Here is a 20,365-nt window from a genome sequence, read left to right on the forward strand (position 1 = left end):
ACTTTGATCCTGAGACCAAGCAATTGAGCATGCAGTGAAAAGACATGGTCCTCACCTCCTCAAAAGTTCAAGAGGACATCATCAGCTGGAAAGATCGTGACCATTTTGTTTTGGAATTGTGATGGTGCGATAATGGAAGACTCCTTAACAAATGGAAATACCACTCACAAGGAGTAGTATTACTGATGAACTGCACCTGTTGCATGAGGAAATTAAGCAAAAGAGGCGAGGGAAAAATGACCCGAGGTGTGCTGCTTCTCCCGGACAACACTTCTCCACACACAACGCCACTTTTGGTGGCTACTGCTATTAACTGTGGGTATGAACTTCTGCCACACCAACCCTACTCACCAGATCTAGTGCTGTCCAACTTCTATTGTATTCCCTCACATGAAAGGAGCTCTGTGGGGAATAAATATGAGAGCGCCAATGCTGTGATGGTAGCTGTGGAGGACTTCCGAGAGGGACACGACAATGAGTTCTACAGAATAGGTAAAGCTGAGCTCGAGGACCGATGGATGAAGTGCATTGCCAGGAAATAAGATTATGTTGAGAAATAAAGTGAAATAAAAGTGATTATATAGTGAGTTCCTTATTGGGCCACAAACAAACTGATCACCCTCGTATCAACAAGCGAAGTCATACTCCTGCCATCAAAGCAGTTGAGCCAGGAGTTGTTTGGAACCTTTTTGCAGAGGTTTGTTCACAATGGCTACAAGAGATTTGTGGTCTATGATGGCATCCATGCATCACCCAGAAGTATAGTGTCCGTACATTTACAATCCATAGTTAGGATCTCTTTTTACCTTGCCAGGTGACTGCACGGATCTCTTTTTACCTCTGCCACTGAAGGTGAAGGAGGTTATGCTTTCACTCCTCTCTGTCTGTTTGTTACTTGGTGAAAAAATTTTTTCGCCAAGTATGTTGGTCTGTAGTGTTTGTCTCTTGGGTAGTCGATCTAGTCTTCCCTTATTATCAGTATTTCCGTCGATATGTTTGTCTGTCTGTCTGTATGTCTGTTCGGTCCAGTGCTCCGTTAATGCAATGGCGATTTCGATGAAACTTGGTTGGTAGGTTCATACCATGACCTAGTTATGTGCAAAATGAGAACCGTTGCTATGGACACTACCGTTGCTTCGCAACGGGACTTTGAATTTTTTGAAAAATCATAAAAAATTAATTTTTTCGAAAATCAAAAATCGGGCCACGAGCGACTGTGGGCAGAACATTCAGCCATATTGTCAAAAATTTCCAGCCGGATCCTATGAAAACTGTCGGAGAAGATAGACTTTGAATGAACCCTGGTCGAAAACAATACAAAAACGAAGTTCGTTATATCTCAGAGACTATGAGTCAGATATACATGAAACTGGTATGGTAGGTTCATGGTATGTCCTAGTTATGTGTGAGAAAGAACCGTTGCTATGGACCCCTCCGTTGCCTAGCAACGGCCGAAAAACCTCTAAATGTGGGGGTATTTTAACGAAAAAAGAATCTGCAGCATTAACCCTTGAAGCTATAATCATGAATTTTCTTGTGCTTAATCCTCAGGCCATTATCCATAGAATGGGCCCATCACGCCAGGTTCTATTGGGTAGTCGACTACCCATGTCCGCCTACCGGCTTGTCTGTATGTATGTCTGTTCGCTGCAGTGCTCCGTTAATGCAATGGCGATTTCGATGAAACTTGGTTGGTAGGTTCATACCATGACCTAGTTGTGTGAAAATGAGAACCGTTGCTATGAACCCATCCGCTGCCTAGCAAATGACCTTTGAAATTAAAAAAAAATCTCAATTTTTTTTTTTTCGAAAATCAAAAATCGGGCCACGAGCGACTGTGGGCAGTAGATTCAGCCATGTTGTCAAACATTTCCAGCCAGATCCTATGAAAACTGTCGGAGAAGATAGACTTTGAATGAACCCTGGTCGAAAACAATACAAAAACGAAGTTTGTTATATCTCAGAGACTATGAGTCAGATATACATGGAACTGGTATGGTAGGTTAATGGTATGTCCTAGTTATGTGTGAGAAAGAAACGTTTCTATGGACGCTATTGTTGGCTAGTAATGGCTGAAAAACGACTAAATTCGACTTGATCGATTACCCATGTCCGTCTCCCGGCTTGTTGGGAAGTCAATCTTGTCGAAAAAAAAAATTCAAAAAATATTTCAATTTTTTTTTTTTGAGATTTGTTCTCCCCTTATTATTAGTATTTCCGTCGATATGTTTGTTGGGTTGTCGATCGAGTCGAAAAAAAATCTTTTTCGAAAAATTATTTTTTTTGATCTACCCTTATTAGCAGTATTTCTGTCGATATGTTTGTCTCTCTGTTGGGTAGTCGATGTAGTCGAGTATTTTTTTTTTTTTGAGATTTGTTCTCCCCCTTATTATCAGTATTTAAAATGGCGATTTCAGTTAATACAATGGCGATTTTGATGAAACTTGGTTGGTAGGTTCATACCATGACCTAGTTGTGTGTAAATGAGAACTGTTGCTATGGACCCATCCATTGCCTCGCAATGGACCTTTGAAATTTTCAAAAAATCTCAATTAATTTTTTCGAAAATCAAAAATCGGGCCACGAGCGACTGTGGGCAGTAGATTCAGCCATGTTGTCAAACATTTCCAGCCAGATCCTATGAAAACTGTCGGAGAAGATAGACTTTGAATGAACCCTGGTCGAAAACAATACAAAAACGAAGTTTGTTATATCTCAGAGACTATGAGTCAGATATACATGGAACTGGTATGGTAGGTTAATGGTATGTCCTAGTTATGTGTGAGAAAGAAACGTTTCTATGGACGCTATTGTTGGCTAGTAACGGCTGAAAAACGACTAAATTCGACTTGATCGATTACCCATGTCCGTCTCCCAGCTTGTTGGGAAGTCAATCTTGTCGAAAAAAAAAATTCAAAAAATATTTCAATTTTTTTTTTTTGAGATTTGTTCTCCCCTTATTATTAGTATTTCCGTCGATATGTTTGTTGGGTTGTCGATCGAGTCGAAAAAAAATCTTTTTCGAAAAATTATTTTTTTTGATCTACCCTTATTAGCAGTATTTCTGTCGATATGTTTGTCTCTCTGTTGGGTAGTCGATGTAGTCGAGTATTTTTTTTTTTTTGAGATTTGTTCTCCCCCTTATTATCAGTATTTAAAATGGCGATTTCAGTTAATACAATGGCGATTTCGATGAAACTTGGTTGGTAGGTTCATACCATGACCGAGTTGTGTGCAAATTAGAACTGTTGCTATGGACCCATCCATTGCCTCGCAATGGACCTTTGAAATTTTCAAAAAAATCTCAAAAATTAATTTTTTCGGAAATCAAAAATCGGGCCACGAGCGACTGTGGGCAGTACATTCAGCAATATTGTCAAAAATTTCCAGCCGGATCCTATGAAAACTGTCGGAGAAGATAGACTTTGAATGAACCCTGGTCGAAAACAATAAAAAAAACGAAGTTCATTATATCTCAGAGATTACGAGTCAGATATACATGAAACTGGTATGGTAGATTCATGGTATGTCCTAGTTATGTGTGAGAAAGAACCGTTGCTGTGGACCCCTCTGTTGCCTAGCCACGGCCGAAAAAAAACTCTAAATGTGGGGGTATTTTAACGAAAAAACAATCTGCAGCATCAACCCTTGAAGCTAGAATCATGAATTTTCTTGTGCTTAATCCTCAGGTCATTCCCAATCAAACGGGTCCATCGCGTCAGGTTCTATTGGGTAGTCAACTACCCATGTCCGCCTACCGGCTTGTCTGTTTGCTTTCCCTGTAGCAGCCACACCATTTCAGCGATCATGACCAAACTAGGTACAGATGTTGGCCATGGTCCAACTTAAACACTTGTCGTTTTTGGTGAATGTAGGTCAAAGGTCAAGATCAAGGTCACCGAAAAACCGAAATTCTTATTTTCGCAATAACGTCCGCTAAAATGGTCATATCGACTTCAAACCAAATCCAAAATGTGCATCTTCCAATACTGCATCCAACCATGTCTCATTGGGGTGTCACACCAACACCCTTCTTAACGGTCGGGCTCGAATGTCAGCAGGGTCGGGTCAAAACTTTCAAATTGCGATAAAACGCCATTTCAAGTCCGATTGACTTCCAAGTTATGATCATGACCAAACTAAGTGCTATAACTCATTAAACAGGAGCACTATCGACTTATAAGAACCAAATTGATTTCCAGGTTTTTGTTTTTTCAGAGATCATGGAGATATGACAAAGTTATTCCAGCAATTCCTTACTCAATGAGGGGGGGGGGGGAGAATAAGTAGACAGGATAGTGCCAGGCAGATATAGGTAAAGGCAACAGGGTTTTAGGTTGTATTCATAGGAATAAATTATAAATGAAAGGAGTGAGAGTAAACACTGTATAGGAGTTTAATAGGGCCGCATCTTGAATATTGTCCAGTTTTGGTTACCACATCGATGGCAGGACATACCTGCCCCATACATAAAGGTACGGCAGCATCAAGAAACTACATTGATTCCAGGACTAGCTAGACTATGCTATGAGGAGTGGTTGAAGGAGACAAGTTATATCTTCAAAAGGAGGTGATTACAAGGGGATCAGATTGAGGTGTTTGAGATAATTAAGGGTGTGGACAAGATCAGTGCATTGGAGTTTTTCAGCAGAGTGGGCAATGTTAGGACCATGGGCCATATCTTTAGAGCAAAGCAGATGAGAGTTCGGACAGTTTTATGGCAGGACCTTTCAGTTGGAGTATGGTTAATGCAAGGAATGGTCTCCTCGGAAAAGTAGTGACAGTAGAGGGGTCAGGTCAGGTCAGGTATGAGAGCATGTGCTGGAGCAGCGCGTTGCTGAGTCCACTTTCTGCCGGAACTCCAAGGGCCTCCATCTGGCCATCCCCCAGGCAGATGCCTGGCCCATCCCCATCTCCTTGAGATGCTGATCAACCTCCTGCAACCACGAGGCACATGGTCCACCCATTGGCCTCCTCCACTCATGAGGCTTCCTCACTGAGAGAATCTGGTAAGCAGGATCAGCATCAGAAAAATGAGCCACATGTCCATATAGCTGCAGCTGACATTCATGGACTACGCAGGTAACAAATCTCATATGAATCTCTTTCAGCAACCACTGGTTGGACACAAAGTCCTTCCAGTGATAGTCAAGAATTATCCAAAGAGACCTGGTACCAATGGAATATAGCAAACTAATTTCTCAGAACACTGGTCAGAGTCCAAATCTCACATCCGTAGAGCAAGACTGGAAGCACCAAGGACCTGAAGACTCGGACTTTCGTCCTCCTCTACAGGTACCGACAGCAACTCACCCCGTGATCCAGTGAATCCATGACTTCCCAGGCCCAGGCCAGACATCTATTGACCTGTGGCTCACAGCCATCAGAGACAGGAATATCACTGCCAAGGAAAGTGAATCTCTCTGTGACCTCAACATCCTCAACACAAACAGGTTCAGACAATATAGCAGCATCCAATATGTCATTGAAAGCCTGGATCTTAATTTTGACCAAGGAAACCTATAATCCCAGCAATTCCGACTCCTGATTCAGCACCTCGAGGGCCCCTAAATAGATATCCAGAGTCACCGAAAAGAAGACTGCATCATCTGCGAAATCAAGGTCAGACATCTTGACATTCCCAAACATTGCACCGTAACATGATGTCTCCCAATAATCCAGTCCATACAAGTGCTGCAAAGTGTGGGGGCCAGTACACACCCCTGAGGAACTCCAGTAACAACTGGAAATAAGTCAAAGATGGCATCACCACATCTCACAGCACTCTCAGTACCAGAGTATAGTTCAGCTATCAGATTGATCAGTTTTGGTGGCACCCCACGAAGACCAAGAATCCTCCAGAGGGCATCCCGATTCACTGAATAATCAAATGCTTTCGAGATCAACATTGGCTGCAAGCATCGTGCAGTTTTATGCCTCAACTCCCTGAACAGCTCAGCTCTGCCATGATGCCCTCTGGTCAATGGTATTCAGTCTCCCTGGAGAGATAAAATTCTTATTCACCCTACAGTGACTTCCAAGACCTCCAGAAGCAACATCAACGTTGGTGGTCTTAAAGGCAATCCGAAACTCTTCAGGCTTTCCCAAAGTCACCAGCCCCCCCCCCACAAATCCCCACTCAGCCTGTTTGCAAACCCCTCAGCTACCCTCTCCTCCTTGAGCTTGCCAACATCCAGCCTAAGTTTGGATGGTACCATTCTCCCTGATTTAGGCTGCAACTTCAGAATTTCTACAACAAGCCTGCGGTCGGTATTGAGGAACTGAGCACTCCTGTGGACCCTCCAGTTCTGGATCATGTTCCAGCTTCCTTCAACGAGCATGTGGTTCATCTCCTTTGCCACACCACCAGCATTGGAATCCCCATTCCAGCAATGAGCCTGTGGGTGCTGAAACCATGAACAGGCCACCCTAAGTCCATGACTTTTTGCAAAGTCAAGGAACTTAGTGCTATTCTGGTTCATAGTTCCAGACCCATGGGGACCAACACATGTCTCATAACTATCCCTGTTAGTTTAGTCGCCGACAACCCGACCATTCAACTGGTTAGTACAGGTTTACATGGTACCTGTAGCAAGTCACAGATCTAATCTGACCTGGCCTGACACATCAGGTAGGTTTTCAAGTTTTTCAGGAAAATCTACAATTACACTACTTTCACTAATTTATTTCTCAAACTCTTTGTTATGTCTTTCCATGTCTTTTTGGGCCTGGAGTTGAGAGTTCCTTTCATTATCAGTTTTCACCGCTGTGCAAATGTCACCTGTCAAATTAATTTCGATGCTTGTTTGCAAGATGTATTAAGTCTTTTGTTTTGTCTGTTCCTTACACTTTTTCCATGGTCTTGCCAAATACAGCATTATTCATTAACTTATAGAAGTCTTTCTCAAAATCGGTCTTAGCAACTCTTTGCATCTGAGTATTGAAGTCGATATATTTTTTAACCATTGACTTTGATTAAATTTAGAACTCTGAATTTTCTTTATTCTCAATCCAGCTGATAGATATTGCCTCAGGTTTCTTTGGGGTAATGCATAATTGGCTTTATTATATGATGTTGTTCAAAGCTTTTCTGTTGGTGTCCATTTTCAAGAAGAGCTCATAAGAAATGATTGTTGATAATCGCTGAGCCATTGTTTTCTTGGTTTTTCTTTCTCAGGATCATACGCTAAGTCTTTGTGAGCATTGTGGAGTTCTTCAGGATATTTCAAATCCACTTCAAAGTAATATCCAACTTTTGCTTCATCCAATTCTTTCTGGGTAGAGATAATAATATTTTTTAATATTAGTTTATAATTCTTCTCCTGGACCCATTTGAAGCCTCCATCTGGTAGAGCTTGAAACATCGCCCGTCCATAGAGATTATTAGCAACATAATACATCAAATAAGAACTATCTTTCAAAGCATCATAATCAGAGAGATATTTATTGTTTGCTTCAGCATATCTTTTTGAACAGACGAGTGATATTCCTCCTCTTTTCGTACAGTCAAAATGCCGGATGACCTCCCACAAATTGCAACAAAAGCAAACTCAACAGATTTTGATTCCTGGATATGTCCTCAGTGACAGAAAAAAAGTCCTAAGGGATCCTCTGGGAGGAAAGTCCTGAAATCATGGAAATTCAATCAGGTCGCCACCCGGCTTTGGGGAAAATGAGAAAATTGTAAATATATGTTTTTCTGCATTCTAATTGTTTCTAGTTATGAGCAGTATATTGATATACAAGAATAATTATAAAAAAGTGAAATGTATTGAGGGTAAAATAAAAAATTATAGCTTTTTTGTCCAAAAATGTCAATTTTTTGTCCCGAAAATTTTTTTTTACCTGATACTGATTTTGGCTCCTGGACCAAAAAAGAAAGAAGAAATGTTGAAAACACAAGATGAAATCAAGTCTATGGCAATACAATATAATTATGTAAATCATTGAAACATGACAAAATTCACAATTCCACTCGGGGCAATCACATCTGCCTGACGAAGGTTTCAAAATGAAAATGAAAATTCGCATTAAACTCAGAAACTACAACCATTATAAACTTACTATACATGTTGAGAAAAATCAAGCATATTAAAGTTAGAACTCGACAATGTCGTCATCATCCTCATCATTGTCACATAGAGTGTTTGTGCAGCCAGAGCCCCTGCAGTTTCCACAAGCTGGAGTGCACTCAATGTTGTTCTTCTTGCACGTGCATCTCATGGTGCTTCATTCAGCGTGGCAGTTGCACCTAATGACACGTAACATCTTTTCAGGAGCTGGAGCTATTGATGTCTGATGTGGCACAAAACCCTCGTCACACTTCTGCCAACCCCAGTCTGTCAGAAGAAGTTCATCTGCACATCCCTTCCATTCTTGGACTTGCAGATACATGTGCAGGCTGTGATACTTTGCTGCTTCTGATGTTGGTGGTAACATCTGTGGTTGCACGTGAGAGGAGCTCCAAGCCACCTTGTCCCAATACCGATGATACCGGAGGGTGTACAGGGTGTCAGTTGACTTTCCGTTGTAGATTATCACCAATGTTATTTTCTGCTGCATCTGCCACATCACATACGGAAGCTGGATTTGTATCAAAAACCTTGGCCTGCTCACGGAATGTGTTGTTTGCTTTGAACTTTTTGAGGGAAGCTCCCTTTCCAATCCCATGAAGACGAGATGTCGTGTCACACCCAAGAACTGCATGTAGAAACAGTATGTGCTTGCATATGTCTGTTCCAATCATTTTCTTTGTGGCCTTGATGTTCCAGATGCGAGGCTTCTTCGTGTTCTTCTTTGGCTCGGGCCAAAAGAAGAGGTCATGGGATTCTCAGCTTGCATGGTAGCATAGGAGGACGAGGAGGTCTGTGTCATCACCAACTAACACAGTGTTGGTGACAGTAGCAGACTGCATGGCCTTCAGTACAATCAGGAGATCAGCATCCCCTGAGGCATGGTGTGTCCCACAGTTCTTCTTCTGAAGCTCTTCACTCAACATAAAAATGAATCGCTGTTTATTCTGCCTATTGGCAAGAAACTGTTCCTTCTTCATTGTGAGATGCATGTCAGCTGTAAATGTCACAGTAGTGCTAGCATTCCCTTTAGACCATCTCAGGTGTGTCATGTCCTTCGTGTTGGTACTCTCAGAACCATCATACACGACTATGGCATCTCCACACTTCTTCATTACATAATCAGTGTACTGCTGGCATATGTCTCTGTATGTAGATCCACGAGACCATGGAATGCATTGAACAAGTGCCCCGCCATCCAAAACATACTGTTGCCCATCATTGGGGATATCGGCTGGGACATCGGATCCAAGAACATCCCAGATGGCATCAGCAAAGACTGGCTTGTGTGCTTCTTGGAGCTGAAGAGAGGAATCAAAGAGGGCTGGTGGATAGCTGCACAGTTCATATTTGAAGGCCGACTCCAGCTCTTCTGCTGGCTGTGCAACAGTGGTCAGTCTCTGGAAGAGGAGTTGTAGGTCAACCTGGACTTGCTCTCCATCAATCTTGACAGATGACTTCATGCCAAGGGTGACAACTTGGTCTTTCCTCTTAAATGTGTACTCGACAGATGTTTTCCCATTCATAGATTTCAATATTTTGGCTCCTACAGCATGTGCTGTAGTGACGTTGATGGTGGGGTGTGCATGAACTCCAGTGGCAATGTTCCTCAGACGTGTATCACTACTGAACGGATTCTGTTCTTGTAAATACTGAAGAGTTGATTGTGTGTCCTTCCATCACGAGATTGTCTTGCCTTGGTCATGTCCTTCTTCTGCTCTCCAGTGTTGTAGTTCACACATGTAAGCTCCTGCATTGCCTGGTTTATTTCTGCATAGGCAGGCATTGATAGTAGCCATACCAGCCATTGTTGCTCTGTTATTCCTTGCCCTCGTGTGAGCCCCCCGCTGGTCTTCAAACTTCTCATCAGAACTTGGTCGATGATCAGATCAGATGAAAGACCTGCCCACAGGTGATCACTTCGTCGAACCACATGGAACCCCTCATCAAAACGTTGTTGGACGTTGGCATGTTGAGTTTTGAGGTTGGACATCTGCTGCAGATACACCCTCGCAGATTTGGCATACAGGTTGTGGCCGAGGCTGCCAGGTAAGGCAGCATTTCTTGGATGGCCTGTAGATGTAGTGCCCAGTTCCCAGAGCGCTCTACCCGGATGTATTTGCGTAGAATGTCTAGCATGTCCATATACTGAACCCAGAGCGCTGAAGTTCTAGAAGATATCTTTGCAGACTCAGCATGCTTCTGAAAGTGGTCTTTGATTCGTTTCAAGACATCAGACTTGCATACTTCTTCCACAGACTGGGGTTGGCAGAAGTGTGACGAGGGTTTTGTGCCACTTCAGACATCAATAGCTCCAGCTCCTGAAAAGATGTTACGTGTCATTAGGTGAAACTGCCACGCTGAATGTAGCACCATGAGATGCACTTGCAAGAAGCACAACATTGAGTGCACTCCAGCTGATGGAAACTGCAGGGGCTCTGGCTGCACAAACACTCCATGTGACAATGATGAGGATGATGACGACATTGTCGAGTTCTAACTTTAATACGCTTGATTTTTCTCAACATGTATAGTAAGTATATAATGGATGTAGTTTCTGAGTTTAATGCAAATTTTCATTTTCATTTGGATACCTTCGTCAGGCAGATGTGATTGCCCCGAGTGGAATTGTGAATTTTGTCATGTTGCAATGATTTACATAATTATATTGTATTGCCATAGACTTGATTTAATCTTGTGTCTTCAACGTTTCTTATTTTTTTTTGTCGAAGAGCCAAAATCAGTATCAGGTAATTATTTTTTTTTTTTTCGGGACAAAAAATTGACAAAAAATTGACATTTTTGGACAAAAAAGCTATAATTTTTTATTTTACCCTCAATACATTTCACTTTTTTATAATTATTCTTGTATATCAATATACTGACCATAAGTACAAACAATTAGAATGCAAAAAAACATACACTTGCATATTAAAATATCAATCTTTACAATTTTCTCATTTTCCCCGAAGCCAGGTGGCGGCCATATTGGATTTCCATGATTTCAGGATTTCCCCCCCTGGAGGATCCCTTAGGACTTTTTTTCTGTCACTGAGGACATATCCAGGAATCAACATCTGTTGAGTTTGCTTTTGTTGTAATTTGTGGGAGGTTGACCAAATATTTCTGCTAAAATGCCTGTACTATTTTAGCTTTCTCAATCATCAACAACATATCGACATCAGAAATTAATTTGAGAGGTTGTTTAGTCATCTTTAGCAAGCAGTCCATGCTAGACTAGGAGCTGTATAATAATAAACAGGATCAAATCCATAAATTTCGAATTCTGACAAACATTTCCGAATGCTTCAAATACATCGGCGAACAACAAAGTATCAGTGTTAAGATACAAGTCTTATTCACCAATATTTTTTATGTTAAATTTTCCAGATATTTTGTGCATGTTGATAGTCTTCATCACTAACATGAGTTTTATTCAGCTCATTGTGGAAGCTTTCCTTTGAAGGGAGTTGTGTTTCCTCAAATATTCCAAAGTTCTCCACATAGTCATATGGGTATACACCCTTTCGTGATAAGAGCTCAACTGTGCTTGCTTCAGCTGACACTAGGTAGGTTTCCTCTTCATTCAGGAAATGCTTTTGGAGATTTGGATATGCTTTAAGACTTGATGCTGATGTGGATATATTATTTGACATAAATTTGCATGAATCTCAAAATATAATATTAGTTTTGTGAGTTGTTGGGATTGGTTTTGTAAATGAGATGTACTTATGATCTGTGGTAGGAATGACAGATATGTCCCCAGGTGTCTTTGAAAGTTTGCTTATGAATAAATGTGTCATAATTGGCGTTGTTGTGATGAAAGGAGGGAGTTTAAAATTGAGATTACAACTTTGATGAGCAGGTCCTCTATATTTACCAGTAACATAACAATGGTCTCTAAATTTTCATTCTTTCCTGATTACATCTTAACAAAGATAACAAATGTTGGAGACCTTAAACTCTTCTTCTTCATCTTGTGTTAATTTCATTGATTTATAAGTTTTTTGCATTACTCCTGTTCGTTGAATACAATCGTTTTCTAATCGATTCACAAACTCTTGAGGGGTATCTTCTATGTACATTTCCAATTTATTATATTTTGTCTCAAACAGATGATTTGATATAACAATAGAACCCACAAGGAGTATGCTTTTGATATGGTTTGGTGTAGGATTGATTTGGATTTGAAGAAGTGTCTATCTTTTCAAGAATGCTTTCAAAGTCGACATGTATCACAAATGGATGCTTTATGTATTTATTTATATCATTGAAATCTACCGCAAAACCCATTTTTGGCATCGTGATTACAGTTGATTTGTGGTTTGAGCAATATATTGAATGTTGTTCTAATCTTTCTTTTGTGTGAAAGAAGTTGAGGCATCGCTGACAGGGTTTCACTTCATTGGAAATTGTAATCTTTTAACATTTAAAGTATTTTCATGCTTTTTATCATGCCATATTCATTCCGGTTTCCACTGTGGGGGGTGTAAATGAGCAAGAACAGCCCAAAGGAAGCATTTGTTGTCATTGTTTTGAACATTAACAACTGCTTTTTAAAGTTTTATTACTCTTGGCAAATCAATATAGGAAGAAGCTTCAAGAGGATCTAATTTAAAGATGTGTATATCGAAGAAAATTATTTTCACAATGTTAAATCCACTTCCTTCTGTGTTCTCATCAACATCGATTTCACACCTTTGAAGTTTATCCTAAACATTACAATCTTGGAAACCTTGAAATGAAGAAATGAAATGAGGGTTTGTTCTCATACAAGGTGTTTCTTCTTTCAACTCATTTCTTTCATCAAATATCATTTTACTCCCATTAAGAATTTAATGGTATTAAGTTCATTCAAGCTATTGTTAATTAAAGTTTCAACAGCCAAACTAACATTCACAGTTGCTTCAGCTACCGATTTTGGTTCTGGCTCTTTAAACCTAAAAATTCTTATTTTTATATGATCCTTAAATGCACCATTAGTTTTTTTCAATATCAAACCCAGCTGTATCTACTGAGTTTTTTTGTCTTTGCATGATTGAAGATGTCTCTTATAACTACATTTTAACAAGTCCTTTGAGCATGTGTCACAATGTTGTTTTTTTTCTTGATCGACTGATTGCATAAGTTAAAATATATTGAGTGTGTGTTTGCATGATTGTAAGTGTTTGAAGTAATATTTGTAGTCCTTATTGCAAACATCTCAATGAGTTATATTCACCATATTTATACAACAAAAAATGATTTTCTAGGACATATATACGAATATATATATATATATATATATATATATATATATATATATATATATATATATATATATATATATATATATATATGAAGCCTGGTGTTGGCGTAGTGGTAAGGGTAGCGGCTTGGGATCCAAAAGGTCCTGAGTTCAAGCCCTGCTGGCCGCTTGAATTAATACACACCAGGAGGTTGACTCAGCCTGTCATCCTTCCGAGGTCGATGAAGTGAGCACCAGTGTACGCCCCGGTTAGAATAGGTGTACCATATCCCTGTGCCGTAAGAGGTGACCAGGGTTGCGTCAGGAAGGGCATCTGGCGTAAAACCTGTGCGAAATCATCATGCCGATCAAAATGGATGATCCGCTGTGGCGACCCCTAACGGGAGCAGCCGAAAGAAGAAGATGTATATGTGTATATATATATATATATATATATATATATATATATATATATATATATATATATATATATATATATATATATATATATAATCTGTATGTGCTTATATACTTTTGTCTTTAAAATAAAAATTTCTGAGCGATATCTCTTCCTGATTTATGGATAAAGTACAATTTTGTGCATATTTCAAAATGAATTCAAAAAGGCTACCAATAAATGTTTGTTGGGATTTGTAGTTTATTAAAACACCTTCTTTCCTTCTAACATTCATCACCATTGAGAATGTTGTAAAAGAATATGTTGGAGTTTGGTTATTGGGCTAAATATCCTGTTGAGTTGAGACAAAATGATAAACTTCCCTGAGCATTCTGCTCTGAGCTCCTCCTGAACCACATGTCATTTTAAAATTGTAGTAAATTATTTTTCCATTGTTTTCTTGAAATCCATTAAATCTTTTTAAACCTCTCAGTCTGTGTGCTTCATTTACGGTTGTCTTGGTTATTTCTTCGACGATACTTTTTTGATACTGTCCACATTCATTATGTTTCCCATTTAAATACCAAGGTTATGATTTTCTCCACTCTTTGGTTTGGGTTTTACTTGGCTCTATACTTTTCCAGAGTTTTGAGGTGATTTATATTGAAGTAATTTTGCTTCAACTGATTTTTTTCATGGATAACATATCTGAAATACATCATTTTAAATGTAAAGTTTTATAGCACAAGGGAGTATTATTTATCGGTCAGGATGTAAAGGGAAGGAATCTCTGTTCAAATGGGGGTATAAATAGGTAAGAGAAAGAGGATGGAGGGTGGGTGGTGGAATGTAAAATAAAGTGGGGGGGGGGGTAAAATAAAAAAAATTTTGATACATCGTTGAGGCTCATGGAAGGCTTGGTCCCAGAAACTATTTAATGTGGAGAAGCTGATGCAGGATGAGTGGAAGAGGTGGGGAAGGAGAAAGAGAAGCTGGTGGCAGAGATATGTTTGTGAGAAAAAAAAAGACTCCTTTTTATTGACAGGGTGAAATAGTTTTTCCCTGAGTTAACATTAATGTCAATGGGGAAAAATGGGATAGTCCCAGAACCAACAAAATTCCCCTACTAACCACCCAGCAAAACCACAGGCCTAGTAACTGCTTCGTCATAACTAACGCTCTTTAACAGAGCATCGGTCAGTCATATGATGCAAGTTCACGTGTAGTTTCCCTTTGTTTACTCGTAATCCAAAATGACGGATCCAAGTGTGGTGACGGAAAATGTATATGCAAGGATTAATGGACGTAATAAAAATTGTGGGTAAGGATGAGGGTTGAAGGCTTGGGAGAAATGATTTTCTTTTATACCATATAGAACTGCCTGATGTGTTTAGTGCCTCGGGAGCAAGCAGTTTTTTTTTATATGTGCTCCGAATTGTTAAATGTATGTTCTGTGTTTATAGATGGAATGTACAAGATAAGAATAAAGGTATAGGTTAGTGGCCGATAGCTTAGAACTTAGATTATGGTCCACGAGGGTATGTATAGGTACAATTTGTGGCTCCTTTTTCCTGTGTGGGGTGGAGTTTCCCCAGGCAAATTGAAGGTACCCCCCCTTCGAGCGTCATGCTTGGGGAGGAGTAGGAACCCCTCTTTTTATTTGTTATTCCTGTGTAAATTACCATATGTTTCTGAATACCTCTCATGGACAATTGTGTGTTCAAGACAACAACTTAAAGATAAATAAAAAGGTGAGGAAATTGACGCAGGTCACGAGTCCCATGGGTTTCTTAGTGTTCTTACTTTCCTACCCTTCCGTGAGAGTAACACAACTGCATGCCACGGCACACTGAAGGTTGGACAGCGCTTCCCCTCTGGCTGTGGAGTGGGACAGTGTAGTTCATCATGAGGCGTTCTCTGGCTTGAGCTTGGAGAGGTGGGGAGCAAGGAATCCGGGAAATGACTGAGATGGAGGTGGGTATGGAGCGAGCTGTGTGTTGTGGCTGGTCGAGAGAGGAGGAGAGAGAGAGAGGGGGGAACAGAGAGAGAGAGAGAGAGAGAGAGAGAGAGAGGCAGGCTGCATTTGACGTGGGGGAGAGAGACAGGCTCCTGTCCCACAGCTTCAAATGTGGCCAATCAGACCATTCAACTCATCTTGCGGCCTAAGGCCTGATGGACCACATGCTCATTTCAAAATATTGGCAGGAGTGGGTCGTTATAGTGTTGAAGATGGTTGTCTGCTGACATTCCATCCAAATTCAGTTGCTTCTTCTTCCTTCAACTATGTTGAACTGCTTTTGTACTCGTCTTTAGTTACATGATGTTTAATTTGTGTTCTAGTGTTGGAGAGGATACGCAGTGTGGGTTATAAGGACAAATTTGCTTTTCCTTACAATACCTCCTTGTTTAAACCTGTTTTCACCATTTGGCATTTTACCAAATCCATCCACCAGTGGACTCAACACTTTTAGTTGGATAACACTCATTACTGCACACCAAATGCACTGTTGGTGCTATTGCATATCACATTACAGTTTACTTGCAACTGTAAAATTAAAATACATGAAAATATACAGCCATTCAAAAGTCAATTCACTCAGCATCTTTATTTGATTCTGTAGGTGCATTTTCCTCTTTCAAAGATTCTGCATTTTCAAACTTCTCTGTCATCTTCTTCTCATTTTTTTCAAAAATTGCAATTAGAGTATTGAAGACGCCAGCAAGCCAAGCCATACCGAACAAGATCCAAAACCCCACCATGCTGCGGTAAATCTGAACATAGTCTATGTCGGGGTTCGACCCTAAGGAGAGATTGAAGGGTTTGAACCCCAGAAAACAAATATTAGGGTGCATACACGAGTGATGACATTATTTTATTCAGTCAAAATTTACATTGAAAACATGTTGACAATGAAACTTCAACATTGGGTGGATGGAAAAGAGGGATGGGGTTGGGGTTTGGGAGAGGTGTGGTTTAAGGATTTGGACACAAACAGACATATATGCCACATATAGTTGCAACACGTCTGGACGATATTAGCGTATTTTTCCGAAAAATCTGCTCCGCTGCTCTTTCTTGCACACCATTGTTGTTTTGCTCACCCTATCATTTGCACTAGGTCACCTCACATCTACTGTGAAGTTCGGAAAGATCATTGCAATTCACAAACATGGTGCAAAAGCAGATCCTCTTAGTTACAGGCCCATTAGCCTAGTTACAATTATAAGAAAAATAAGGAATCCATTCTCAAATTGGACATAAAACCCTTAATTTTTTCAAAAGGTCTGATCTAAGACCATCATTTAGGAGACAGACCTCTTCATTCCATCCTGGACAGAATCGCTTCTGCTCTCCCAAAAATGGACAGAAGCCCTCAATCTCAGACATGAGAACAGAATCATATAACTGGACATATCTCGAGCACTCAATACAGTCTGGCAGCCTGCTTTCAATAATATCTGCCTACAGCACCCAATGCTACACCATGAAGGGGTGATGATGAATGTCATCAGTGCATATGCCCCATATATGGGGTGTGAGATGGAATATAAAGAAGATTTCTGGAGTGAGTTAGATGAAGTGGTGGAGAGTGTATCCAAGGATGAAAGAGTGGTGATTGGAGCAGATTTCAATGGACATGTTGGGGAAGGGAATAAAGAGGATGAGGAGGTGATGGGGAGGTTCGGTCTCAACAAGAGAAATGTGGAAGGGCAAATGGTGGTAGAGTTTGCAAAAAGAATGGAAATGGCAGTGGTAAATACGTATTTCAAGAAGAAGGAGGAACACAGGGTGACATACAAGAGTGGAGGAAAGTGCACACAGGTGGATTACATCTTAAGTAGGAGATGCAACCTGAAAGAGATTAGTGACTGTAAGGTTGTGGCAGGGGAGAGTGTCGCTCGACAGCATCGATTGGTGGTCTGTAGGATGACTTTAGAGGTGAGGTTGAGGAAGAGAGTGAGGGCTGAACCAAGGACCAGATGGTGGAAGCTGAAGGAGGAAGACTGTTGTGTGAAATTTAGGGAGGAGGTGAGACAGGCGTTGGATGGTGGTAAAGATGGGTGGGATGATTGGGCAACGACAGCAGAAGTTGTGAGGGAGATAGCTAGGAAGGTACTTGGTGTGACATCTGGACAGAGGAAGGAAGATAAGGAGACTTGGTGGTGGAATGAGGAAGTACAGGAAAGTATAAGGAAGAAGGGGGTGGCGAAAAAGGAAGTGGGATAGTCAGAGAGATGAAGAAAGTAGGCAGGAGTACAAGGAGTGGCGTCGAAAAGCAAAAAAAGAGGTGGCAAAGGCCAAGAAAAAGGCATATGACGAGCTGTATGAGAAGTTGGATACAAAAGAAGGGGAAAAGGATTTATACCGATTGGCAAGACAGAGGGACCGAGCTGGGAAGGATGTGCTGCAGGTTAGGGTGATAAAGGACGCAAATGGGAATGTGCTGACAAGCGAGGAGAGTGTGTTGAGAAGGTGGATGGAGTACTTTGAGGAGCTGATGAATGAAGAAAATGAGAGAGAGAGAGAAGGTTGGAAGAGGTGGAGATAGTGAATCTGGAAGTGGGGTGGATCAGTAAGGATGAAGTGAGGACTGCTATGAAGAAGATGAAAAGTGGAAAGGCGGTTGGCCCAGATGGTATACCAGTGGAGGCATGGAAGTGCTTAGGAGAGATGGCAGTGGGGTTGTTAACCAGATTGTTTAATAAAGTCTTGGAAAGTGAGAGGATGCTGGAGGAGTGGAGATTAAGTGTACTGGTTCCGATTTTCAAGAATAAGGGTGATGTGCAGAGCTGTGGAAATTACAGAGGGATAAAGTTGTTAAGCCACACCATGAAGTTGTGGGAAAGAGTCGTGGAAGCTCGGTTGAGAGGAGAGGTGACGATCTGTGAGCAGCAATATGGGTTTATGCCAGGAAAGAGCACCACTGATGCGATGTTTGCTTTGAGAATGTTGATGGAGAAGTATAGGGAAGGCCAGAAAGAGTTACATTGTGTGTTTGTGGATTTAGAGAAAGCTTATGATAGGGTGCCAAGAGAGGAGTTGTGGCATTGTATGAGGAAGTCGGGAGTGGTGGAGAAGTATGTGAGAATTGTGCAGGATATGTATGAGGACAGTGTGACAGTGGTGAGGTGTGCGGTAGGAATGACGGACTGGTTTAAGGTTAAAGTGGGATTGCACCAAGGATCGACTCTGAGCCCTTTCCTGTTTGCAATGGTGATGGACAGGTTGACGGACGAGATCAGACTGGAGTCTCCATGGACTATGATGTTCACGGATGACATCATGATCTGTAGGGAGAGTAGGGAGCAGGCTGAATCGAGCCTTGAGAGGTGGAGGTACGCACTGGAGAGAAGGGGAATGTTAGTCAGTAGGAGTAAGACGGAGTACATGTGCGTAAATGAGAGGGAGGGTGGTGGTATGGTGCGGTTGCAAGGAGTTGAGGTGGGGAAGGTGGATTGGTTTAAATACTTGGGATCAACTGTCCAAAGTAACGGAGAGTGTGGGAGAGAAGTGAAAAAGAGAGTGCAGGCAGGATGGAGTGGGTGGAGAAGAGTTGCAGGAGTGATTTGTGACAGAAGGATAGCTGCAAGAGTGAAGGGGAAAGTATATAAGACGGTAGTGAGACCAGCTATGTTGTATGGTTTGGAGGCGGTGGCACTAACAATAAGACAGGAAGCGGAGCTGGAGGTGGCAGAGTTAAAGATGCTGCGATTCTCGTTGGGAGTGACGAGGATGGATAGGATAAGAAATGAGTATATTAGAGGGACAGCGCAGGTAGGACGGTTTGGAGACAAAGTGAGAGAGGCGAGATTGAGATGGTTTGGACATGTGCACAGGAGGGAAGCAGAGTATATCGGGAGAAGGATGTTGAAGATGGAGCCGCCAGGCAGGAGGAGAAGAGGAAGGCCAAAGAAGAGGTTCATGGATGCGGTGAGGGCGGATATGCGGGTGGTTGGAGTGTCAATGGAAGATGTGGAGGATAGAGCGAAATGGAGACGGTTGATCCGCTGTGGCGACCCCTAACGGGAGCAAGCCGAAAGAGGAAGAAGAAGAAGACAGCACCCAATGCTACCTCTTCCCATGGATCACTGACTTCCGCTCCTCTCGTAGTGAGCGTGTGGCTCTTAATGGGATCTTCTCATTTCCTCTCGGTGTTGAGGCTGGAGTGCCTTAAGGCAGTGTCTTGGGCCCACTCCCCTTTCTAATGTTCCTCAACAATATTTATGATTGTCACAAAAATCCTGCTTATCTCTTTGCTGATAACTTCAAACTTTGCTGTCACATATTTAATCCTTCAGGCAGGCAGGCAGCAGCATCTTCTCTCTTTGAGGACCTTCAAAGAATCAGGAGCTGGTCCAACACTTGGAGTGTGTCTTTCAATCATCATAAATCCCACTCTCACTCTGTCTCTCTGAAAGGAGTTGTCTGACAACACGTTTCCCCCACCTCCCCCATATACTTCCTTAAAAACACTCTCGAAGAAGTTCGGTCACTCAGGATTTTTGGTCTCAACATCAGCTATGATCTTTCTTGGGCAAACCATATGCCCAAGTTAGCTCCCAAAGCAAACTGGCCACTGGGCATCCTCCATTACTCAATGTTTTTACTTCGCAAATCTTAACTTTTATCGGCTTACAAGACCTTCATCCACAGCCTGATGGAGTACT

General features: G+C 41.3%; 1 protein-coding gene and 1 pseudogene across 3 annotated transcripts in view; one reads left to right on the forward strand and one right to left on the reverse strand.

The window, feature by feature from the left end:
* Positions 1-177, forward strand: part of LOC147012150 (histone-lysine N-methyltransferase SETMAR-like) — a 669-nt pseudogene extending 492 nt beyond the window's left edge.
* Positions 178-16,283: 16,106 nt separating this feature from the next.
* Positions 16,284-20,365, reverse strand: part of LOC147012151 (potassium channel subfamily K member 16-like) — a 57,713-nt gene continuing 53,631 nt past the window's right edge. For all 3 annotated transcript variants that reach the window (XM_085855874.1, XM_085855872.1, XM_085855873.1), the window contains one exon: positions 16,284-16,497. In XM_085855874.1, coding sequence (XP_085712000.1) covers positions 16,289-16,497 — 209 coding nt within the window. In that variant the 3' untranslated portion in view covers positions 16,284-16,288. The remainder of the gene's footprint in view (positions 16,498-20,365) is intronic.

Source organism: Eptatretus burgeri, chromosome 15, assembly GCF_056783735.1.
Source record: "Eptatretus burgeri isolate ZD-2024b chromosome 15, Ebu_testis_v1, whole genome shotgun sequence".
Taxonomy (NCBI): domain Eukaryota; kingdom Metazoa; phylum Chordata; class Myxini; order Myxiniformes; family Myxinidae; genus Eptatretus; species Eptatretus burgeri.